The sequence below is a fragment of the Macrosteles quadrilineatus genome, unplaced genomic scaffold (genome assembly GCF_028750875.1).
Source record: "Macrosteles quadrilineatus isolate MER2022 unplaced genomic scaffold, UCM_ALF_1.0 Scaffold_6__1_contigs__length_79288215, whole genome shotgun sequence".
Lineage (NCBI taxonomy): Eukaryota > Metazoa > Arthropoda > Insecta > Hemiptera > Cicadellidae > Macrosteles > Macrosteles quadrilineatus.
In genome coordinates, this window is record NW_026542599.1 from 64,321,017 (window position 1) to 64,342,282 (window position 21,266).

At 37.9% G+C, this 21,266-nt stretch overlaps 2 protein-coding genes across 2 annotated transcripts in view; both read right to left on the reverse strand.

Moving 5' to 3' along the window:
* Window positions 1-1,017: 1,017 nt before the first annotated feature.
* On the reverse strand, window positions 1,018-2,855 carry LOC128996941 (uncharacterized). The gene has a single exon (XM_054422483.1). It carries the CDS (start codon window positions 2,790-2,792, stop codon window positions 1,029-1,031), a length of 1,764 nt encoding a protein of 587 aa, XP_054278458.1. The 5' UTR covers window positions 2,793-2,855; the 3' UTR covers window positions 1,018-1,028.
* Window positions 2,856-4,095: 1,240 nt separating this feature from the next.
* The window catches only part of LOC128997011 (nascent polypeptide-associated complex subunit alpha, muscle-specific form-like), a 78,066-nt gene continuing 60,895 nt past the window's right edge, over window positions 4,096-21,266 (reverse strand). The window contains exons 11-20 of the mRNA XM_054422589.1: window positions 20,139-20,402; window positions 18,259-18,423; window positions 17,170-17,376; window positions 16,520-16,620; window positions 15,632-15,819; window positions 14,139-14,364; window positions 13,490-13,614; window positions 9,577-9,724; window positions 4,951-5,140; window positions 4,096-4,443 (exon numbers count right to left, since the gene is read on the reverse strand). Coding sequence (XP_054278564.1) covers window positions 4,300-4,443; window positions 4,951-5,140; window positions 9,577-9,724; window positions 13,490-13,614; window positions 14,139-14,364; window positions 15,632-15,819; window positions 16,520-16,620; window positions 17,170-17,376; window positions 18,259-18,423; window positions 20,139-20,402 — 1,758 coding nt within the window. The 3' untranslated portion in view covers window positions 4,096-4,299. The remainder of the gene's footprint in view (window positions 4,444-4,950; window positions 5,141-9,576; window positions 9,725-13,489; window positions 13,615-14,138; window positions 14,365-15,631; window positions 15,820-16,519; window positions 16,621-17,169; window positions 17,377-18,258; window positions 18,424-20,138; window positions 20,403-21,266) is intronic.

Consider the following 21,266-nt stretch of genomic DNA (forward strand, 5'->3'; position numbering starts at 1 on the left):
TTATTTAAGTGTTTATCGAGATGAAATAAACTGTAAAATATCGGATGAAACTTCATAATTGTTTCTTAAAGCTTAAAGTATTTACAAGATCACTTTGAAAATCTGTAAATTAGTCTTTTCATGAGTCATTTTAGCTTCTAAATAATAGTTAAACATTAATAATTTATCCCCATCAATTGCAAGCTCTGATGTGTTAAGAGCACACAATCATTGGAAACAAATTAGTTTTAGAGTGTTGAGAGCTTGTACTGTAGAGGCATGTTTAGCCGCCATCTTGACTTGACCGGATAGAACCCTCTTAGCAAAAGTTAACAACAAAAGCTGAGTTATTGAAAAAACTGCTGTTTAGCAAACTAATTCAAGTGAACAAATGCCTCTTTGTATGAAAATTGTAGACAGATGCTATTTTAATAAAAACATAGGTACAAGATTATGCAACCTGAATTTTCAACAAAAATCATGGTTTTTCTACTTAGTTGTAGTCAATGTCAGTAGAATAAAATATTCTATATTTTAATGAAATACTTGTTAGTGACATTTTAAAATATAAATAAAGCAACTAAAGCAGAAATCAATCACTATTTAAGACCTTTGTGTGCATTTTTTTAGCCACCTAAAAGAGGAAAGTGAAAAATGCAGTGGTTTTAGTGGCTGTGACTAACCTGTGCTTTGATTTTGTATGCACCTATTAGTCTAACTATTAGTCTTAAGAATTTGACCATGAATTTGGAAGTTTTAATTTTCAGTTGTTTTCAATGAATACGGTTATAGAGCACAAGGAAAAATGTTGAACACATTTTGTTTTTGGGTACGTCCGATCCACCAAATATCGTAGTTTTTAAGTGAGAAAATAGTACCGGTAACTGAATCAAATTCTTATGGTAGGTAAAACTTAAAAAAAAAAAAAAACTTGGATATGTAGGCCTACCCCAATCACTACAAAACCTCCAGTGTAAAATACAAAGTTTTTACAAGAATTACAAGAAACAACTAAATGAATTGCATCCAAGCATACACTGCAAGCATATTTAATCTTGTTCAATTAATTCTGAGGCAGATTGTATATTTTGGCTGTTATCCAAGAAACTAATGCTTCTGTATTTAGTTTCTTCTATGGTTGAATTGGACGATTTAAATGTTTGCTCGTTTACCGTTTGATTCCTGTCTTTTGCTATGGTTGTGTGTGTGGTATTAGAATGGGAAGGACGTATTGGACGAAACATAATCGTCGAAGCTCTTCTTGAAGTCATCATTGATATCGACTGCCGTCTAAGGACTCGATCTAAATTTTCTTCTGCTCTCTTCCATTCCACTCTTTCCAAAAGGTTGACATTTGGAGATATTTCAGGTATCAACTCAAGTTTATGCTCAGAGAACGGTATTCTCAAATCTTTCCAATGAAACAAGCTAGATTGTTGCTTAATATTGTTATTGTCAGCTTCGAAAACTAAATTGCAATAGGCTTTCACCATTTGCTGACCCTGTGCGATTCCAACAAGACATTTCGCCTCATCTCTCTCTTTCATATTCGCATTCAAATTCAAATAGGACATGTAAGCTTTGATGGAATGTTCAAGCAGTTCTTGATCTGATCCTGCCAGTAGGCTGTACGAGGCCAACTTGTGATGGGCTAAAGCGACCATCTTTGTTATGTGGTTTTCTGTTGCAATTTTTAAGAGATTTTTCATGTCTTCGATGACATTGGACTTGTTATCAACATAACTGTTGTATCTCGCACTCAGGATGTAACCCTCACACTGGCCTTGGACATTTCCTAGTTCTGTACAAAGCTTCATGTAACACTCCAGCAGCTCTGGGACTGAGTTGAGTAGCTGGGCTGACAGATAAATCTTAATCAACTTGTGCAGCGCATCAGCTTCAGCAGACTTGTCACTGATAACCTTAGCCCAGAGTAAACTGTTTCTACACAATTGTATCGCTTCCTCTATATTCTCACGGATCAATTCTCTCTGAGACATTTCCAGAAATATTTTATGCAGCAGACCACAAGATTCAAGGTAAAGATTTGTCTCTGTTTCACCGACTTTCCAATATTTACCTTCAGACAAGGCCATTGAGCTTTCTATTTGAGCTCTTGCTTCGTTAAAATCTTGCTGTTTGTAAAACAAAAAAGAACCGTATAAATGTTTAGAAATCGCTTGTAACTGAGGGTCAGGCTGTTCAATATTTTTCATCACTTCCATGCATTGTTCGAACATCTCAAGAGCGATCCAAGACCATGAATTTTCGGAGTTGCCAAAGTACGTTGCCAAATCTAGAAATGCTGTTGCCTCTTGGGTTTTTTCTTCGTTCAACCGAGAACTTTCAGCCTTCATCAATCCATTGGCAAGTGGAACCAGTGCAGATTTAGTATATTTCAAAATTTTTCTTTTCTCCGTTTTATCCCTTCCTGGTTCCTTGTGATATGCTTCATCAACAGCAATCAGGTCTTTGACAAACTCATGGGTCAACAAAAACCCATCATCTTTTAAATTGAGAAGTAAACTCTCATGAAACGGTAGTCTGTACTCTCTCACTTCTTTTTTGGTCATCAGGGGAGATCCTGTTCTTATCCTATGTCGTAATTCTCCTAGTTCAACATAAGTATTGGATGTAATTGACCTCACATCATCTTTATCACTCAGCTCTGCTTCTGATGGTAAGGAAGTTTTACCATCAAAGATTGAAGTCTCTCTCTTACAAGGTATTGTGTACTTTGGATCTGACCAATCATTGAAGTTTGTCTTAGTTGAATGGTTGTTGATTCTTAAAGTTTTCAAACTTCCTTTCATTTTGAATCTAGAATCACTCTTAAGAATATCTGAGTTAGTATAAATAAAATTCTATGTCAGAAAACAAATAAGACCAACCAAAACAAACATTGGTGGGATGAAAAATAAACACCATCAGCTGATAAGTAATTCAATTTCAAAATCCATTTCAAATGTAGATTGAAGGTAGCTTTGTTAGTTTGTTTAGTAAAATCCTTTTATGTGTTTTTGTATAGTATAGTATCAGTGTCTAGACTTTTTTCGGTGGCCAAAGTTGGCAACTATGAAGATCACTCCAGTTTTGTTGAACAACTGACAACTTAATTCCTCTTCATCCTTAAAGAAATCTTCAAAAGGACAAAATACCAGTGTTATGTTTTGTGTTATTTTATTGTGTATCTATTAATCTAGTGTGTTGTGTATTGCTCTTGACTCTAATTTTCTCAGGCAAGCTAGCTGAACTGTATTCCTTTTCAAAATTCGTTACTATTAAAAGTTGAGTACTCAATCACTCAATGACCTTTTTTTAATTATAAAAAGTTATTATTTCACTGTCATTGACTGCAATTTCAACCAATGAGTATTTAGTAATGTAGAAGGAAGCCGGGTTTTAAACATGATAGCTTAATTTCCAAACAGAAACGGATAAATAGCTCACTTCTGCGAAAACCATACTCGAGTTGTCTCAAGTACTTCCCTTCAGAACATCCCCAAATTTAGCAAATGCTTAGAAGTTAAGAAGGGTAATACGTGGTAGCTCTCAGGCTGATGTAACTTTTTTCAGGGTTTAAATTCAGTATCAATTTGTTAACCTTTTAAAAATACCAGGGATTTCACAAGTTTCAAAATATGATGTTGACACTGTAAAACGTCACTTTTCATTATACCTGAACTGGAACATTTGATGAATTCTGAAAAATCATCTAAGCCTGTGGCCATACCATTCTACATATTTAGCTACGTCCAGATCTTATGAACACGCATTATAGTTCTCAGAAACTTAAATCTGGTAAAAGAAATAGTGTTGTAAACCTTTCTTGAAATATCAAGTTCAAAAGTAGCTTTGAGACAACTTTTAAGAGGTTTCATTGGCTCTATGCTTTTAGAAGTTTTTATAAACAATTTTTGAAATGAAAATATTTCGCCATATTTAGCCAGCAACTATATAGCAGCAAATTCATTGCAAGTCTGCAATTGTTGTCTAATCTCTAGAGTGAATTTCTAATTCCCATAATCAAAATGGATTATTATATTTCATATTAATAACAATTTTGTAGCTAGGAAAAATATCTGCATAAAGGTAGGTATTTATATAAAACAACAATTTACGTACAGTTGTATATTTCATACAATTAGTAAAGAAACAAGATTTTAAGAGTTAATCGACAATAAAGTAACAGATGTTAAAGAACAACCGAAACCACAGAACTTACAGTTTATTTACATGTTTATACATTATATATAATTCAATTGTACATAATCATAAAATAATTTACATACAATAATACACCGATAAATATATAAATCGTTACATGGCGGTTTGAGCAACTTTGTTGGAAGTCGGATTAAACGAGATTGGTCGAAACGCCTTCGGCTTCGGGGCGAAAGGTTGAGCAAGAGAGCTTAGTCCGAGGCGAGGCACCAGGGTCGACAACATGGGCGGTGGCGGAGGCTGAAACAGAAACAAAATGGTGGAAAAATAAACTTTTGAATCCTCTACAGCATGGACATGCCCAATATCTGACCAATTTTGAATGTGTTGCTAGCCTAGGTTAACGTCTCAGACTTTGGTGCATGAAGGATGGGTTCAATTCCCGGCACATCCCAAAAACACCAATAGGTTTGGACTGCTTTCATTTAAAAGCGTTTGTATTGATTTACTTAGAAACTGAATTATTTTTGTCAATTTGTCTCAAAGGTCAATTTCTTTCCAGTTTATTGGTTGGATTATTTGATCTAAGGAGATTACTGCAGAAAGTTTCATTGTGATTTAAAAAAAACCAAAGTGTTCTCGATGTTTCAGGATCTGTTCGCATTAATCGTTCGATTTTTCTACAACATTTTTCATTTGTTGGTCTAAAGATGATGTTTACATTAAGCCTGAAAATTACATTAATGACACTTAAGCATAGCCTATCGAGCTTTAGTTACTATTTATTGGCTACAGTGCTACTCCCACCTGTGGTATGATTGGAGGAGGGGTCTCTGGTGGCGCCTCCGTGGTGCCGTCCGGCACTGGGTGTACCGTGTCCGGCACAGGGCACGGTACCGGACTGGCCGGCTGTTGCAGGATCTTGAGTTGTTTCAGATGCAACGTGATCTCCATCGGACTTACGACCCGAGGCGACTTGCGACCAGGACTCGCCGACCTGGAAAACACACGGTATTTAACATGTACAAAAATATTACTGCAATAAGCAGCGTTTTCAGACGATTAAACAATCCCCTTTAGTTTAGGTAATGCCATATATTCATTTGCAAAGTCTACTACAAAATAAGTCTTTAGGGCATAACTCACCTAGGGGACACAAAAAAACTTATTTCTCAGTACTAACAATTTGACATTATTGTAGATGGAGTTTACTGTATTTTCTAGTATGTGTGGCCAGAGATGTAGGCGTCATATGGTGAGGTTGAATTTAGTGTTTGTAAGGCTGTCAAATCAACAACTTTCCCACTTATTTCCGGATAACTCTTGTATCTTACTAGGGATGAGCATCCATAGTCTTAGAACCATGGACTTGTTTTTCTATCGATGTTTGATAATTTTACATCAATGGTAGGCTACCGATGTTTTAGTTGGGCTACATCAATGTTTTAGTCAAAAATTGATGTTTTTGGCCAACTACCTATCAAAACATAATTTTTTCATGACTGATATTGAACTTTTTATTTATATTTATTTATTATTCCATTGAAAGGCTGATGAAATGTCGAATTTAAAAAAATATTGCAAACTGGACAAGAGTACAGTAAGATAACCATCTACATTGTTGAGGTTATGAACGTCTAGCTAGTTTCCAACCTAGGGATAATTAAGCTGCGACAGAAAGCAGAAAAAATCTCAAAATACAACATTGATTATCTATGTTTTTGCCCTGAAAACATCGATGTTTTTGCGACAATGTTATCAGTTCATCGATGGTTGAGCTATCGATGCTCATCCCTGTAACTTACCCATCCCTACTTTTAGCCACACAAAATCCAACAGGACCATACAAATACCTATTTCAGCATAAAAGACAGCGATTTTGATCAAAATGATAAGATTTTCAACAGTAAATCTCGCTCTTTAAGCTTCAGTTGTCTACCTAAGCTAGGTTTTTACCTGTTATAAGTTGCCAAGATGAAGGTACTTGCAGTGAAGTTGACTAGATAAATCAATACACCAACCAGCCGAGCTAAAACCTGGTTATTGGCAAAAAACACCAGTTAGTCCAAACCTACGAACCATGCAGCGGCCGTCGAGTGTGGCTTGGCTTTCTTTCATTTAGGAATTTCAAAAAAAGTTTGAAATATGAGAAACAAACAACCATATATGTAAAAAAAAAAAACAAAATGTCACCGAATTTGCGTGCAAAATGAAAAAAACCTTGGTGCGAGAGGGACAGGTTTGATCCCCCGTGATCCACAAAACATTTTGTTTTTGTTTGCATTTTGTTTGGACATGCCACTAGTGTACACACAAACGGGAGTGAGCAGGTCTACTGGTAGAGCGCAGGACTTCAGACTTGAGGTTCCGGGTCCGAGTCCCACCAAAAGCCGGTGAATTTTATCTAAATGATAATGCCTAGCCTGAAGTAATGTGAAAGAGCCTAGCATCCTAGTAAAAGAGAAAATGTAGCCACAAAAAAATGTTTAATGCTAAAAACTGTTTAAACATGTTTTTCAAAGATAAACACCAAAGCCACACTTCCCAGCCTTCTTTAGTCTATACAACGAACCACATATTGTACACATAATACAATACAATTTACAAATACCATTAGTTTCACCTTGGATTAAACGTCCCTTACACATCCGCCATCCAATGGATTACAGTAGACTCCCTCTTATCCGGGACCCTCGGGACCGAGGCCAGTCCGGATAACAGTTTTTCCGGTTAAACCGACGTCTCCAAAAACTCGTTAAAACGGACCGTTTACTGTGATATTCAACTTCAATTTTAGAGAGCATTGTATTTAGTCACGTGATTCCTGGTCTCAATTCTTTCCCACGAGAATAGTCGTTTCAGTACCGCCCACTTCCTGCCGATCTAGTCTGGTTAAACCAATGTGCTGATAAAAATTGTCCGGTTAAAGAGATGTCATTTCCGCCGAATGTAGTCCGGTTAAACAGATGTCCGGTTAAAAGGTGTCCGGATAAGAGGGAGTCCACTGTAATGGAGGACCATTTTAAAAGTGTGTTTCTATTCAGGGATGTAGAGGGTGTTTTTTTGGTTAACTATTTAATTAATTTTACTTAATCAACTGCAAAACTTAATTTTTTTACTCAACGCAACATTCTACTTGTAAACTATTGTTTTTCCTCCTGATATTTTTAAGAGTAAAGCTATACTGTAAGATATGTCCTAAAATAAGAAAAGAGATTTGGTTGACACCATCACACACAAGCTAAAACACACATCAAAATGGACTTAAGATTTTGCAATAGAATGAGGAGTCTACTCTCAGTGTCAAAATTCACCAGTTTCAATTATTGACCATAACTTGGTATCATCAGCTAACATAAAATTTGTATATCCTAAACCATAAAAAATTTAAGATTTCCTTCAACACCCAATGAACCTTAATAATATGCAAAATAACATTTTGAACCTCCAGTTACATAAGTTGAAACTTTATTAAAGCTTTGAAATTTATTTGCTCTATCAAAATATTATACTTGGGATTATGACTATCAGTGACTTTCAATTACTACTGATTATGGATTCAATTGATTAAAGCTCTATTTCAAAATATAATTTATGCAAACGCAAACTGAATAAACATGAAAAGTGCATATGGATTATTATCTAGCAAGACTGTTAGGTATTCTTTTGAACTGGAAGAAAATACGTCTAAATAGCTGTACAAGAGCTGCATGTCACATGCAAGTAAACTGTTAAACATGCAATTAAAAACCCATCCCAGTGTGTTAGTAAAGATAATCATGCAAAAACTTTGGTAACAGTCAAACAATCTGTTGCCAGGTTCAGTCAGTATGTCGTCTTACAGTCAATGGTAACAGCAAGCAGTAGAGTAAATCTAATTACCATGTGTAAATGTCCAGCAGTAGGAGTTCCAGCTAGATAAATATAAAACTAAAATATCTTAATATTATTAAATTTACACAATCAGTTTGAATTAAAATACAAAATTATAAAGCAATAAAAAACTTTTGCCACAGTAAACCTGCAGAATAAGCGAATATCAATTTGTCCAATTGATTTTTTACTAAAATATTTCCATAAATAAACAAGTTACATTTATTCCCATAAAATAACATTAGATTTAACAATTTTGCTACTATGAGACAATAGACAAGAGAAAGCTTTATTGTACATGACACCTGTACAATAATTACAAAAGTAATTCCCAAGCTGGTACATGGTCAATTTATAACTAATTTTTATCTAGGTTCTCTAATTATACCCTAACAAGAGTAAAAACTATAAAAATTTATCTTAAAAAAGTCTGAATTTTCTAATATGCTTTCTGGCTCAAAGTCTCTTTCAGCTTATATGTAAAATTTGATTTTGATAAAGTTCTGTATGAATTAGGTAAATGATTGTAGATTTTTAATCTCATGTAGAGGCCCAGTTTCAAATTTTGTGTGCAAAGGTTTGGGATTTTGAAATTTTTTTATTATTTCTCGTTTGATAGTTATTTTATATTTTTCATAAAAGAAAGGATTTGCATGAACATACTTTGCTATTTCAAATATATAAAGAGATGGTAATGTTAAAATGGAACGTTTTTTGAAAAAAGGTTAACAGTTTTTTTAGACATCTGGTGAAAAATAGTTCTGAGAATTGACTTTTGGCAAGTGAACACTTTCTTGGCCTCTGCAGAGTTACCTCATAGAGTGATGCCATAAGCCAGCAAAGAGTGAACATGATATACTGTCAAGCAGACTTCTAGCGGCGTGACCTTGGATAGTACACTCAGTGAATACCTTGTTGACCATAATTTTTTATTTAGAGGAAGGGAATATTGTTTTTTGATCGTTATATTACAATCAAGATGTCTGTAAATTCTCATTAGTTATAAACTACAATTGTTTCAAGTTTATAGGGTAAACTTTTCAAACCTAATGTTAGTAGCTAAAACTTGTTTTTGTGCATCTAAAACTTTCTAAGATTTGTGCGGTGAGCCTTGAAGAAAACGTGAAAAGAACTTGAAAGCAGTGCAAGTGAAAATGTCTTAAATGAAATTATATCAAGAGTCTTGGTATTCAAGCAAAAAGTAGAAAAAATTTGCTTCAGTGCATATGGAAGAAATATTTACCATTCCTGTTATCTATGTTATACACAAGTTCTGTAAAAAAAATGTGATTTTGTGAGCTAGGAAACTCTTAGAAAAAACCTTTTTGGTAATTATGCTACCAAATTATATATTACTTAAATATTCCATACCATTCATAGTATTGAACATAAATATTTTACTGGAGGTTTCTATTTGTAAAAAAAATATACATAGGGAATTCTTAACTGTTTTAGTAACCGACTATTTTCCTGTTTTTTCATTACTCCATGAATGGTTTGAAAAATAAATTATAACATTTCCTAAACAATTTTCTTTTGGTCACTCATTTTTAGTATTACCTGCTGCGGTGTATGTTGCGAGACGTCGGCCTCGTGTTGGGTTGAGAGATCTCCGAGTCAGAACTGACTAGAGAGTGAGGCACGGCTCCGTGAGCAAAGTCTCTCCGATAGTTGTCTGAACATGATGAGCGAGGTGTGGACATTCCCCCTCCATCACCTACACTGCCTACACCTGACAACAGTTGTGTTAGAAACTGACAATATAACAGTCTCTAGCTAGAGTGAGGCACGGCTCCGTGAGCAAAGTCTCTCCGATAGTTGTCTGAACATGACGAGCGAGGTGTGGACATTCCCCCTCCATCACCTACACTGCCTACACCTGACAACAGTTGTGTTAGAAACTGACAATATAACAGTCTCTAGCTAGAGTGAGGCACGGCTCCGTGAGCAAAGTCTCTCCGATAGTTGTCTGAACATGACGAGCGAGGTGTGGACATTCCCCCTCCATCACCTACACTGCCTACACCTGACAACAGTTGTGTTAGAAACTGACAATATAACAGTCTCTAGCTAGAGTGAGGCACGGCTCCGTGAGCAAAGTCTCTCCGATAGTTGTCTGAACATGACGAGCGAGGTGTGGACATTCCCCCTCCATCACCTACACTGCCTACACCTGACAACAGTTGTGTTAGACACTGACAATATAACAGTCTCTAGCTAGAGTGAGGCACGGCTCCGTGAGCAAAGTCTCTCCGATAGTTGTCTGAACATGATGAGCGAGGTGTGGACATTCCCCCTCCATCACCTACACTGCCTACACCTGACAACAGTTGTGTTAGACACTGACAATATAACAGTCTCTAGCTAGAGTGAGGCACGGCTCCGTGAGCAAAGTCTCTCCGATAGTTGTCTGAACATGATGAGCGAGGTGTGGACATTCCCCCTCCATCACCTACACTGCCTACACCTGACAACAGTTGTGTTAGAAACGGACAATATAACAGTCTCTAGCTAGAGAGTGAGGCACGGTAACATGAGCAAAGTCTCTCCGATAGTTGTCTGAACATGATGAGCGAGGTGTGGACATTCCCCCTCCATCACCTACACTGCCTACACCTGACAACAGTTGTGTTAGAAACTGACAATATAACAGTCTCTAGCTAGAGTGAGGCACGGCTCCGTGAGCAAAGTCTCTCCGATAGTTGTCTGAACATGACGAGCGAGGTGTGGACATTCCCCCTCCATCACCTACACTGCCTACACCTGACAACAGTTGTGTTAGAAACTGACAATATAACAGTCTCTAGCTAGAGTGAGGCACGGCTCCGTGAGCAAAGTCTCTCCGATAGTTGTCTGAACATGACGAGCGAGGTGTGGACATTCCCCCTCCATCACCTACACTGCCTACACCTGACAACAGTTGTGTTAGACACTGACAATATAACAGTCTCTAGCTAGAGTGAGGCACGGCTCCGTGAGCAAAGTCTCTCCGATAGTTGTCTGAACATGATGAGCGAGGTGTGGACATTCCCCCTCCATCACCTACACTGCCTACACCTGACAACAGTTGTGTTAGACACTGACAATATAACAGTCTCTAGCTAGAGTGAGGCACGGCTCCGTGAGCAAAGTCTCTCCGATAGTTGTCTGAACATGATGAGCGAGGTGTGGACATTCCCCCTCCATCACCTACACTGCCTACACCTGACAACAGTTGTGTTAGAAACGGACAATATAACAGTCTCTAGCTAGAGAGTGAGGCACGGTAACATGAGCAAAGTCTCTCCGATAGTTGTCTGAACATGATGAGCGAGGTGTGGACATTCCCCCTCCATCACCTACACTGCCTACACCTGACAACAGTTGTGTTAGAAACTGACAATATAACAGTCTCTAGCTAGAGTGAGGCACGGCTCCGTGAGCAAAGTCTCTCCGATAGTTGTCTGAACATGATGAGCGAGGTGTGGACATTCCCCCTCCATCACCTACACTGCCTACACCTGACAACAGTTGTGTTAGAAACTGACAATATAACAGTCTCTAGCTAGAGTGAGGCACGGCTCCGTGAGCAAAGTCTCTCCGATAGTTGTCTGAACATGACGAGCGAGGTGTGGACATTCCCCCTCCATCACCTACACTGCCTACACCTGACAACAGTTGTGTTAGGAACTGACAATATAACAGTCTCTAGCTAGAGAGTGAGGCACGGCTCCGTGAGCAAAGTCTCTCCGATAGTTGTCTGAACATGACGAGCGAGGTGTGGACATTCCCCCTCCATCACCTACACTGCCTACACCTGACAACAGTTGTGTTAGGAACTGACAATATAACAGTCTCTAGCTAGAGAGTGAGGCACGGCTCCGTGAGCAAAGTCTCTCCGATAGTTGTCTGAACATGACGAGCGAGGTGTGGACATTCCCCCTCCATCACCTACACTGCCTACACCTGACAACAGTTGTGTTAGGAACTGACAATATAACAGTCTCTAGCTAGAGAGTGAGGCACGGCTCCGTGAGCAAAGTCTCTCCGATAGTTGTCTGAACATGATGAGCGAGGTGTGGACATTCCCCCTCCATCACCTACACTGCCTACACCTGACAACAGTTGTGTTAGGAACTGACAATATAACAGTCTCTAGCTAGAGAGTGAGGCACGGCTCCGTGAGCAAAGTCTCTTCTATAGTTGTCTGAACATGACGAGCGAGGTGTGGACATTCCCCCTCCATCACCTACACTGCCTACACCTGACAACAGTTGTGTTAGACACTGACAAGATAACAGTCTCTAGCTAGAGAGTGAGGCACGGCTCCGTGAGCAAAGTCTCTCCGATAGTTGTCTGAACATGATGAGCGAGGTGTGGACATTCCCCCTCCATCACCTACACTGCCTACACCTGACAACAGTTGTGTTAGAATCTGACAATATAAACGTTTCTAGCTAGAGAGTGAGGCACGGCTCCGTGAGCAAAGTCTCTCCGATAGTTGTCTGAACATGATGAGCGAGGTGTGGACATTCCCCCTCCATCACCTACACTGCCTACACCTGTCAACAGTTGTGTTAGAATCTGACAATATAAACGTTTCTAGCTAGAGAGTGAGGCACGGCTCCGTGAGCAAAGTCTCTCCGATAGTTGTCTGAACATGATGAGCGAGGTGTGGACATTCCCCCTCCATCACCTACACTGCCTACACCTGACAACAGTTGTGTTAGACACTGACAATATAACAGTCTCTAGCTAGAGAGTGAGGCACGGCTCCGTGAGCAAAGTCTCTCCGATAGTTGTCTGAACATGACGAGCGAGGTGTGGACATTCCCCCTCCATCACCTACACTGCCTACACCTGACAACAGTTGTGTTAGACACTGACAAGATAACAGTCTCTAGCTAGAGAGTGAGGCACGGCTCCGTGAGCAAAGTCTCTCCGATAGTTGTCTGAACATGATGAGCGAGGTGTGGACATTCCCCCTCCATCACCTACACTGCCTACACCTGACAACAGTTGTGTTAGACACTGACAATATAACAGTCTCTAGCTAGAGGGGTGTGGACAGAGAAGAAAACATATCTCTTAGGAATAACCACAATTACTAGAAAAATACCGGTATGGATCATTAACATAAACAAATGACGTTATTGGCCCGAATCCTATACTAATAGCATTGAACATATGTTTTGACAGTTCCATTTAAGCAATGTTAAATAATGTTTATTTTCGTGCCAAAAACGCCATTTGTTTATTTTTATGATCCATACCGGTATTTTTCTAGTAATCGTGGGAATAACCAAAGAGGAGTAAAAATACTACACCAATAAAACTCATTGTAGTAAATTATGTTTTGAACTCTGCAGGTTTTTATACCTTATAAAAGTATTTCACAACAAAATATTCTTAAATTAACTAACCTTTTAAAATATTTTTGTATGGTAATGTTAACAATGGTTAGGAATAATTATCTTGTAATCCATGGACTAACCTGAACCACTGTTCGAGTGCAGGTGAGGCGCAACATAGACCTGTGTACTCTTTGGCATCTGGTAAACTACTTGCGGATGAACCGTTGACTTCTTAGGAACTTCCAACACTGGTTCTTCTTGATACCTGTAACAATAGGCAACCAAATTTCGAGGTGAGTATACAGGTGTACTATTAAATGAAAGGTCAAAAAGTTAACTTGTAAACTTTGTAACTTGTTTTAGGTGAGTCGGTGGCTGTCGGTAGCATCACAGACTTCAGGCTCAAGGCAGCGATGCCGCAAACATTTTATCAGTACTGTTCTCCTTTGCACTGTACCGGCTTACCCCTTGCTTTGCTTGATACGTTACACGCACGGGCAGATAGTCTATGAGGACGGGCAAATGCAAGCTTAAAAGAGCCTGCCAACCTCTTAAAAAAACTTTACTATACAAAATTTCTCCCCTACTGACATTACTGTGTCAATTAGAGTACCAAGCAGGATGTGCGCACAATCATTGCTTCCCCACCACCGAGTTATTTCATACAGTCATCCCACTTGTTAATTGTCATTGGATTAATGTAAAACCACTAGCGACTTAATAGTGTAACTCTCAGTGTTAGGAGCCTTTCCCCTCATCACATCCACATCTAATTTACATGATCTTCACCTGTGAGGTGTGAAGTCCCTGTAGTCATGTCTAGGTTGTCGGTATTCACTCAACACCTGCGTGGACGGAGGTGGTGGTGCGTCTTTCCCCTCTGGAGCGTCTCGTCCCTGCGTCAGACTGTACAACCTCAGCTGTTGACGGATATCTGCTTTCTCTCTCTCTCGCTTGCGTTGAAACTCCTCTTCGACCCTTCGCATTGCTTCTAGCTCATTGAGTCTCTGTCGCTCTGTAAAATGGCAAACGTTCTGAGCACTGGCACTCAAATGGTTACGTTACTTAGAGACTGAATTAAGCACAAGTACATTATGTTCAGTAATCAAAATAAAAATTTACAGAAACAGCTGAAAACTAAAACAGCAAAATTAATTTTAGACATTTAAATGGCAGTGTGACAATGATGGGTGGCACAAAGTTAAGCGTTAAGGCTGTTGATTGCTAGAAAATGCATACTACAATCAATCACTGAACCTACATTATAAATTATGTCCGCTAAAAGTATAAAGAAATGGACCCTAGTCCATCAGTTCTGTTCAAAGTGGTGGTATCGTTGCAAAATCGTTGTGAAAAAGAAGAAACAAAAAATTGGAACATTTTGCCAAACACAGTAGGATTGCAGTAGTTTGAAAAACATGCTGAATCAAAATAAATGTATAGGACCACAGAAAAGTAAGGTACAGACTCATTCAATAGTACACTTAAGTGGTGTCTAGCACTAGCCGCTGGTGTATAGGGCAAAGCCCAACACCATCCCCTCGCCCTCATGTACAACACTCATGGTGTAGGAAGACCCTTGTGCCCTGTGCGATAGGAATTTTCGCACAGTTCTCACCGCTCACTGTTCGGGCTTTTTCTCATCACAAGTATATTTCCGGTACAACATCCTAGAACTGAAAGCGCACGGTCGCTCCATAAGCAAGATTCCTCTGTACACTTCTCTGTGATTGGACCCATATTAGGCCTTAAAGTTAATTATACCACCTTGGCAAGTACTTTAGTTACATTATTACCTGAACTTTAAACGGTGAAAAGCATTTACAGAAATTTTAGTTATCCTAATGAAATGAAATGTGTTTATTGTCTTGTGAATTTATACAAATTATTGACAATGTCCGAAAAACTGCTAAAACTAGCATAGTCAATATACTAACTAAACTATAAACTAGCATGAATACAATATACAATATTTACAAGAATACTACACACAAGGAGACATGTTACAATACATACTTTAATATTACAACCAAATAATCTTATTGTTCAGAAAAATGCAAGGCATTTAGAATAATGAAAGTTATTAAACCCCATAACCAACTAAATCCAACAGTAATTTGATAAATTTGCTAGCTCCTACTTAAAAATTAATAAAAGGCATTTCAAAAAAATCTTTTAGAGAATAAAAAGGGTTGTTCAAAAGCCATTTGTAGAATTAATGACCTGCCCGCTGTTTATTTTGGTTAACAGAGATTCTAGAGTGTTTGCACCCAGGATTATACCTTTCTGCTCCGCCTCCTTGGACAGTTTCTCCGCCAGCCGCCGCCTCTCGATCTGCCGGATGGTGCTCTGGAAGGTGAACTTCTTGCGCCCCTTGGGCTCCATCGCTCGCAACACCCCTGGCGTTAGCTGACTGAGGTCCTCACAGGACTTGGAGAGCGAGAGAGCTGCCGGCGTCCTCTCTCTGTCCCTACAACACCAGGAATTTATATTACATGGGGGAGACCCTAGTGAATAAAAATACACCCTCTGCAGCAAACCTGCAGATTAGGTAAATTTCTATGTGCCTGAGTTGATTTTCACTAAAATATTTCTTTTGGTTTGCTGCTACAGGCAACCTAATAAAAATAATTTTATATAAAATGTTAATAGTTTAGTATGAAATAAATAAATTTGCCAAATTTGATAATAAAGTTATAACCATAAACAAGCAAACTACAACATTTTACTCAGCCTCCATAAAAAAACATGAGCATTTTTAACTTGCAGTTTTTGGAATTTTTTCTCTGATCATTAAGTGCACAACAAAACTTCAATGTACCAAATTATTTATTTTTTTGAGCTCTAAAAATGTTTTGGAAATAAATTGCTTTAGGTGCAAATAACAAGTTTAGGTTTTAAAGTGCAAAAATGCCAACACGTCCCCTTCCTTTTGGAGTGGAGTCTTTATCATCTAGGTAAACCTTTTATTTGAACACAAATCCTTACATAACAAATTTAAAGTTTTGTTCAAAAGTATAAATCAGCAACAGTCCTTTAAATAAGTTGATAAGATTATACTGTAAGTATCCTGAAATAATCTTGGATAAAAAAAGTGAGCAATGATATTGATATTGCTTTTCTGAGTAGTTCACCCAATAAATCTACTCTGTAGGTTTGTGGAAACTAACCTGTGAGACCGGGGGGTAGAGTACTCTGGCAGGTACATGACGTGTCCTCCGGTCGCCAGGTATGAGAACGAAGGCTGCTTTACCACAGACAACTCCTCTTCCTGTACAACAGACGACGGTAATAAGCTGGTTAAAGATCTAAGAGGCTTTGCAATGTAATACCTATGTAATCAAATGAGTGAATGAATGAACCTGACTCCAGCTGATTTTACCAGACTACAGCTGATTTTAACCGACTCCAGCTGATTTTACAGAATTCCAGCTGACTTTACACAGGATTCCAGCTGATTTTACCAGACTCCAGCTGATTTTAACTGACTCAAGCTGATTTTACAGGATTCCAACTGACTTTACAAGACTCCAGCTGATTTTAACTGACTCCAGCTGATTTGACCAGTCTCCAGCTGATTTTGTCAGACTCCAGCTGATTTTACAGGATTCCAGCTGATTCTAACTGACTCCAGCTGATTTTACAAGACTCCAGCTGATTTTACAAGACTCCAGCTGATTTTAACTGACTCCAGCTGATTTGACCAGTCTCCAGCTGATTTTGTCAGACTCCAGCTGATTTTACAGGATTCCAGCTGATTCTAACTGACTCCAGCTGATTTAACCGACTCCAGCTGATTTTACAGGATTCCAAAGCCTACCTGGTCAGGAGACGAGGGACTAGAGGAGCTCCACCTCTGCAAGCTAGTGTTGAGAGAGTTAGGAACACTGCGGCTCAACACCCAGTTGTTGTCTAGAGGTAGACTACTAGCACCAGTCTCCTTGGTGCCACAACGACTTAGAGCCAACGCGCCTGACATCGACCTCTTCAGCTTCTTCAGGCTTTGGAAACTGTCTTCTTCTTTTGTCTGCAAAGGATTAAAAGAAATATAATGGGTGGCTGGTGCAAAACTAAAAAGGAGGAATTCAGTTTGCCTTGAGTACAACAGCTGTTAATAACCAACGATGGAAAGAGGTCCAAGTTTTGCCTTGGCTACTTGATAACTGTGATAGACTTGTTTATTGAACGCAAAAACAGCATTTTGTGTGTCAGAGATAGCTCAAACTCAAAGGAGTTGTGACTGTTCAACACAAGCTATTGCACTTCTACATTGTACTGCATATTTTGGGAAGTAATTACATTGATTAGCTGCAACAGCTCCACTTCAAACAAATTCTCGCACTTGAACCATTTTTCATAGGTTGGTAGTAGTTATTTAATAAACAAGTCTGTAACTCAGTTAATCAAATATTCAATGCAAAAGATAACCATATAAAAAAATAAACAAGCTCTTTCCATTGTTGGAATCACCAGCTTATTGCACCATTATTTTTTAAACATCCAGTAAAATGAAAATTACTTAAGAAAAATGAATGCAGTAAGATAGTTATGGAAAAGGATAGATCAGGTGCAGAAAATTTAAACAAGCTTAAGATGTGAGGTATAAAATGATGAAGAATATAGCTACAGAGTGCTAGATCAGTGGTCAAAAGAAATGAGTAGTTAGGGGACATCTTATGTATTGAATGTGGCAGATTTGCTGGTAAGTTGGCAATATTGGTTATAGTGCTCATCATAAAATCTGAAGGTTACTATGTTTTTAAGAGACATCGCTGCTATACCCAGATGCCATTTGTCATTGATCTATCAATTAACGAGGCCATCTTAAAAAAGGTCGACAAGACTAGGGTTTTGATTGTTCCCTTGCAAAAACCCAATGGTATCGAAACACAAAAAATAAAATAAACACCTTGTCTGTCTGTGTGTAGACGGCCAGGCGGTCATCCCTAGGAAGGGACAGGGAGAAGCGAGGGGAGAACTTGGCGAGCGGTAAACTCTCAGGGGAGAGGGGGGCGGACTCCAACCCCCCGTCTGAACTGGTCTCCTCCAGATCTTGCTGAGGAGTCCAAGCAGCCTGCAAATAAATGAAATGAAAAATTATTTATCTAGACAGGCAAAGAGTTAGGGCTACATGGCCATTTCTTAAACTTAACCTGTACATAAATATAACAAATCAAGCATTGCGAAATTGTAAACATTACTCCTCAGATACAGAAATAACAGGGAAAAATGTTTAAAAACCATTGTAAATATTACAAACCACTGAAACCACAAACAAAGTAATGACACCACTATTACAGCTTACAGGGTGTCCCATGAGTAAACAGTCAAACTCAGAAAAATGACTCCATGGGTCAAAATAAAGAGAAAATTCTCTTAATTTTGACTTTGGCTGTTTACTTCTGGCACACCCTGTACAAAGAAGTGTAATACATGTCCACTCACCCAATCAATTGTTAAAACCTGATTCATATTGTACATGGGACATGAATGTGTCAAAATGTCAAATACCGTATTGAAATTGAAAATTCTTTATTGTTCAATGCAGTATACATTTATATTTGATGTCAAGAATCAAGAATCAAGAATTTATTACAACAAATTACAAAAAATACATTTTGTATAGTTGAGGTCAATATGAAATGTCCAGTGGTTAGCATTTGGCCTATAACATTCAATAACTAGGCTACTTTAAATAATTTAAACAACAAAGTAAGTTACACAGATTTAAGGCCTACATCAGTCAGAAACTAAAAACTAATATCAATGTCAGACATGAAAAATTCACTTAAACTATAAAAAGGGTGATTTAATAACCAGCAAAAAAGTTTACTTTTAAACGTAATAGTATCAATCACAATAGTATAGGAACACAATCCTGAATACAGTATTTCTTCAAATAAATACCTATAGGACCTAAACAGAAATTATATTTTTTTACTGTATGTACAAAAACAAAGACAAAACATCAAACAGCATCTATATCTATACTTATTTAATACGCAAGCAGGTTTTTTGTGACAATTACTCCTCTGAAACTACTGAACCGATTGACATGTTTTTGAAGTCATTGGAAAGAGCTTAACGTGAAGTTGTGCAGGAAACTTTCTTTTTAGGGAAATAATTAGAGAGTGAGGCCCTGGGGCCCTTTAAAGTTTCGTATTTCTCCATAAGATTAGCATGGGAAACAAAAATGTTTATGAAACTCCAGCTGTTGTAAGAAATTAAATGTGAGAAGAAGAACATATTTTAATTGTAAACAGTCAATAAGTTTTATAATTTGACAGTTTTGCAAATTTTACAAACTATATACATTTACTGATTTATTGTTTTTTTCTTAGAATTTATAACTGTTTTTATGGACAACCTTTTGTAGATAGAAAAACAAGATCAGCTTTAGAAAAATGATAAGATATTTACAAGAAATGTTGATTATATCAATCTGTTTTGTATATCTTGAGAATTTCAATCTTTGAGTCGAATCTTTTAAATTCATCAGAAATTATGACTGTTATTCGTTTTAAAATAATGCCTGTAATACTTAGCAATTGCTCGAATTCGAGCAACAGGGACACTAGTATAAGTTAATATAAAACATATTAATCAGCTCGGTTTAATTCAATCCTTCCAGTTTTTGGGCTAGGCTCGACTCGGTTCAAAAATTACTCATATTATGCACTCTTAACTTTAAGCTGTATATCCAGAACAAGTTTTAGAATACTACAAGCTAAATTGTTTTAATTATAGTTGAATTGGCTTATAACTATAGCCATTTGTTCTCCAAGTTACCCTTATGTGAGGGGAATAGTGAGTAGAGTCCTGATGTTGAGGGCTAGCATCCCCGCTGATACCACTGTCCCCGCTCTTATCGCCCCGCCGAGGTGTCGGGGGCATGATCAGCTCATCCTCGCCCTCGCCCTCACCTCCGTCACTAGGCGGGGGTGACTCTAGAGCTGCCAGTAGCCTCCACGCGGCTGTGGGGGAGAAGCGGGGAATCTCCAGCTGTTTGCGGGGCAGGATGGGGCGCAACTGTAGGGAGATCTGGGGACTACTCTGTGAACAAACATCATCGTCGAAATGTCTCTGATACTTCATTACAAATGTTAAATTGGTTTCCGACTTTCAGATATAATTTACTAATTTAATTATTGAGATTCCGGAAGGCTACCATACTCTAAGAACTTATCAAAGGTTACGGAATTTACAAAATACAAAGATAAGATACAAAGTAAAAGGTTTGGTTTTAGAGAATCCTATACAGTGTCTGTTAGTACATACATTTGTGATTTGATTGTGTTTTATATTTAAATGGAATGCCAATCGGCTGGTAATGAATTTTCTGAAAAAGAATAGAGTACCTGAGAAAATTAGAGCCCAGGGGCTAATCTATTTTCTCTTCGACCTACTTTCTGACAAAGTCTCACATCAGGACAAAAATATCAGTGTTGCATTTTTTGTTCTTTTATTGTGTAGGCCTATCTATTACCCTCTGGACTTTCATTTTCTCAGATATGCTAGCTGAACTCTTCTCCTTAAAAAAATCTGTGTTTATGTTTTAGTTAAATGTGTAAAAAAGATTGAATATCATTACTCTGCCTAAATTATATTCCTACCCTAAGTTTAAGGATGTAACGTAAACCAAAGTGCTTAGGTTTTAGGATTTTTGTTAGCATATCAGATACTAAAGAACAATAAAGAGTTCACTCTGGCAAAACAGAAATATCTTCCTCTTTACAGCCACCATTAAAAGACATTTCTCTTCCCAACTCAAAAATTTCTCGGTTGAAAATACTATTACTGACAACGAAATATCCTATTTAATAATTGTTGTATTTCTTGTCCTCGAGTGCAATTTTCGTATTCACATAAACCTGCTATCAAGAATTCCTTTTGCTCTATTTTTCTATATACATCCTT